The 4,220-nt window shown below is 42.4% G+C and overlaps 1 protein-coding gene across 1 annotated transcript; it reads right to left on the reverse strand.

Annotated features, from left to right (window-relative positions):
* Positions 1 to 810: 810 nt before the first annotated feature.
* Positions 811 to 3,923, reverse strand: LOC117674512 (motilin receptor). The gene is made up of 2 exons (XM_034432552.2): positions 2,948 to 3,923; positions 811 to 1,114 (listed from the first exon to the last, which is right to left on the reverse strand). The coding sequence occupies exons 1-2, from the start codon at positions 3,774 to 3,776 to the stop codon at positions 831 to 833; spliced, it is 1,113 nt and encodes a 370-aa protein (XP_034288443.2). The 5' UTR covers positions 3,777 to 3,923; the 3' UTR covers positions 811 to 830.
* Between the last annotated feature and the right edge of the window lie 297 nt (positions 3,924 to 4,220).

Raw genomic sequence — 4,220 nt, forward strand, 5'->3', positions numbered from 1 at the left:
AATAATTGATGTATGGTTAGGTACTTGAAGACATCCAAGCGTGTTTATTAAAATGATTAAGCAAATTTAACACATTTCATATGATTTTTATAATAACTCACATGTGGCAATGTAGCTATGAATTACCAAATTGAAAACCCAGCTACAAAAGTACTGAATCATTCTGACACTGGCTAAAATAGATAAACCAAAAGCATTACAGTACTGTCTAGTCTAATTTATAAACATACTATAGGTTACACAAAAATATAGGCTGCTATTTTTATACTCAGGCTTTTTGTCCAACTCATAGATCTCTAGTCTCAGCTGCAGTACAGTAACCCTCCAGAGGCTACAGGTGAATCTTTTAAAATTATTTTGCTAGAACTGTGGTGGAGAATTGAAAATTGGATCTTTTGTATCTCATACATCAAATGATGGGCTATCCCATATCCCATAGCTAACAGAGCTTTTAAATGATCTCAAGCCTGCCTTCTTCACCAGTGGCTAAACTCAAGATGACATTTTTGCAGAGCTGTCAAACTATAGGAAAGCCCTTGCCTGCCAATCAAAGTCAGTATGTGGCTTCTAATACTGGTTTACAAGCATTAGTTTGCAGGAAAGACCAGGTGGCAATTATACTATACATAGGAAGGAGAGAGTATCTTTCTCAGCTTGTCCAAATAGCCCTAGTGATAATTTGGTTTCACCAGCACTAGCCCAGTCTTACATTTCACAGAGCTATGCTGGGAAGCATTAACTATAATCTGCCCTTCATTTCACACATCTTCCAAAAAGCAAGCAGTGAAAGCAGTGGGAGAAAGGGTCCTAGGAATCATCTCGTTTTTAAATTATCCAGTAATCTCTAGGTAACCAGCTGTTTCTCTAGTAATAGTTGAAGCCCGTTCTGGTCGCTTTTTGGTTACCAGCAACTTGTACAATGCTGCCCTGTATTTCTTTGAGACAAGATTGTAAAGGATTGGGTTGATAGTAGCACTCAGGTAGAAAAGCTGCAACGCAAAAACATTAAAATACTGTGAGAAGAGCATCATCTTGAAGTTCTTTGGGTTGATGTACATGATCCGGCCAACATGGAAGGGCAACCAGCAAATGAGGAATGCCAGAACCAGGATAACTGCAAGTGGGTAGAAAAGAAGGAAATAAGATGACCTATTGACCTGGTGCAGTTACGCCTAAGACATGATTAGGAGCTTTTGGAGTGGATTGATACTCACATTTGCTTTGAAATATAGATAGGGTAAATCAGAAATCAGAAAGCACCAGCTTTTCATCTGAATAGGAATTATTTGAGGCATTCAACGAGTGCCTTGATAAAATAAACATACCATTGACTCTTTATTGTTTAGTCCAGCTAATATAAAAATATATATGTGAATTTGGATAATAGATGGGGGAGAAGAGGCTTCAATTCAACCCTGGCAAGGTGTTTTCGGAACCTCGATTCCAGAGGTTTTATACCTTTAGCTCTGTGTGGGGATACAGTCAGAGATGGTGTGCGATTTGAAAGTCCTCCTAGATTCAAGAGGGCCTTTGCAGAAATTCATATTGTGCACCAATTGTACCCATTATTGGTCTTGCTTCAGGTGACTCATGCTTTAGTTACCTCCCATTTGGATCACTGTAATGAACTGTACATAGAGGTCCCCTTGAAGAACATTTAGAAAATGCATGTGCCAGAGGCAGATTTTAGCATTTCTCATTACACCCATGTGATGAGAATATATGAGCATATCATTACACCCACAGTGAGAATAATATCTGGAACCCTTAAAACCACACCACTCTCATGGCTCCATGTTCTTTCTAACTCTTTCTAAGTTGATCTCAGGCGACAACAGCAGACAGTCCAAGAGTGGAATAAGATAAACATGTCATCGACTGCTAGAGACCTTCCAAAAGATAAAATGTGAATGTGTGTTTGGGGGGAAATTTCAAACTTTTGCTTTTCACTGGGTGTAATTCCAGGGTTTGGTCAGAGCCGGAATTACACCTAGACCTTGCCAGTTTGATATGCTCCTAATAAAAAGATTTGATGGAATATGGTTGCCTTGGATTATTCAATCAGGGAACATATTACTTGGAAGCTTGACATTTAGACTTTCTAGATCAAGATACAGTTTATGAGACTAAAAATATCACCTGCATGTTTGCTTGGTCCCCGTGCTCAACTTCAGTATATGTAAATAATGACAAAGGCATGAGTTCTCTCTCATTCAACGGAATTGGCTCTGGGACCTCCTGTTCTTTGAAAACTGAAATATTCCCATGAGCCCACAGCTTTCTGTGTTCTGAGATTCTGAGGAAGTGTTACATCCCCACAGAAGTCTGCATTTGAGGGAATGAGCAAGAAAATTTTCTTCAGGATAAGGGTTCATCCTTCTTTTTAAGGGGAAAAAAAAATTCTGGGGCTGGAGTGCCATACAGCTCCCTGGGCTACACAACCCTGATTACTTGTTTACACTCATTAGAACAGAGGTCTTCAAACTTAGCAGCTTTAAGACTTATGGAGCTGGTTGGAGAATTCCGGGAGTTGAAGTCCACAAGTCTTAAAACTGCCAAGTTTGAAGACCTCTGCATTAGACGCAAGAATGATTAGCTAGACATTTTGTAGGATAACCCTGGATAATACTTGGAACTAGATCTTCCTCACTCAGTACTTTTGGACTCCACAGAGCATCTCCATAGTTATTTATTATACACCAAGATTTTTGGGTTTCCATCAGTTCTGGAGCTCTTATAAGTGGTATAGTAGATTGGGAGGGTTTTAGATTGTCAACCTCTGCTACAGAATCCCTAACAATCGAAATATGCTATGAATTCAAAGGTTTCCTCATTCTGAATAATGGGGCTGTGGGAATTTCTTTGATAAAGGTAAAGGGTGGACAGGACATTGGAGCACTAAGATAATGTTTCCATCCCCATTTTAAGATATCCTCCACTTACTTACCCAACATACGCACTGTTTGCTGATGGTTCCGGTATGAAGCCACACCAAGATGTGCTTTGCCAACACGCAGAAGTTCTCTAGCAATCAAGCCATGGAGAATGTAGAGACAGAAGAAGGGGAGGATGAAGTAGCTGGTGGTGACCCAGAGCATTGTCTCCAACAGCCCTGTCTGTTGGGCGTACAAAGTAGGGCCACATTCACGGCTGAAATCATCATCACTGGAAAAGTTACCAGCCTGTCGGACTCCCACAAGGAATAGGTAAGGTGCAGCAGAGAGCAGTGCCACGGCCCAAAGCACTACCAGCAGGGCTTTTACCCGCTGTTGGGTCACCAGGACTTTAGCCCGCAGTGGGAAGCAAATGGCCAGATAGCGCTCAGCTGTCAGGGCTGTCAGATGCAGGATGGAACAGTAGGCACATGCCTCACTTGACCAGTGCCACACACGGCACAGCACAGTACCCAGCACCCATGGCTGGGAGCGCCACAAACGGTACAGATCCATGGGTAGACCCAGGAGGAGCATCAACAGGTCAGAGACAGCCAAACTGCCCAGATATAAACTGGTAGTGTTGTGTAGCTCTTGGGAGCAGCTTGTAACAATCACAGTCAAGACATTGCCACCTACACCCAGCACCAGCAAGACCAAGCAAACAGCTGTCACTGGGATGAGAATGCACGTGGGCAGCAGTGGGCAGAGGTACTTGTTGCAGGGTGGAAGGGCCCAGATTTCAATGTCCCGTTCTTGACACACAGCTAGACTGCTGCCGTTGGTCAAATCCATGTTGCAGGCAGCACTGCAACTGGTCCCCATGCTGCTATTACAGAACATTTGGAGCACCTCTTGACGCAAGATGTGAATTCCCTTCTAAGGCATCGGAAAGAGGTTCCTGCTTTCCTTGATCTGATGTGTTTTTCTGTTCTGCTTTTTCCTTCTTTCCTCTCTTGGTCTCACTTTGTACTGTCGCTTTCAGCAAAATCCCTGGAGTTGCTGCCCCTTTGCCTGTGGAGTGAAATGAAGTGCCAATGTTCCAATCCCAGTCTGACGGATATCCATGGTTACTAACTCCTCCCAAATAGACAGCAAATAAGAAATCAATGTTTTTTATTTGCTCCAAGTTGAGCCTCATTCTTTCATATCAGCAACAGAAGCAGCTGTTGAGAAGCAAAAAAAGATCCCCCTCCTCAACCCAAAGTACAAAATAGCTCCTAAGATGTGAAAGAGAAAAGATTCCCCAAAATAGGAGTACCTAAAGGAGAGATTCTTGGATCCATG

Source organism: Pantherophis guttatus, chromosome 1 (assembly GCF_059756535.1).
Source record: "Pantherophis guttatus breed Tessera chromosome 1, ASM5975653v1, whole genome shotgun sequence".
In the NCBI taxonomy this organism is placed as follows: domain Eukaryota; kingdom Metazoa; phylum Chordata; class Lepidosauria; order Squamata; family Colubridae; genus Pantherophis; species Pantherophis guttatus.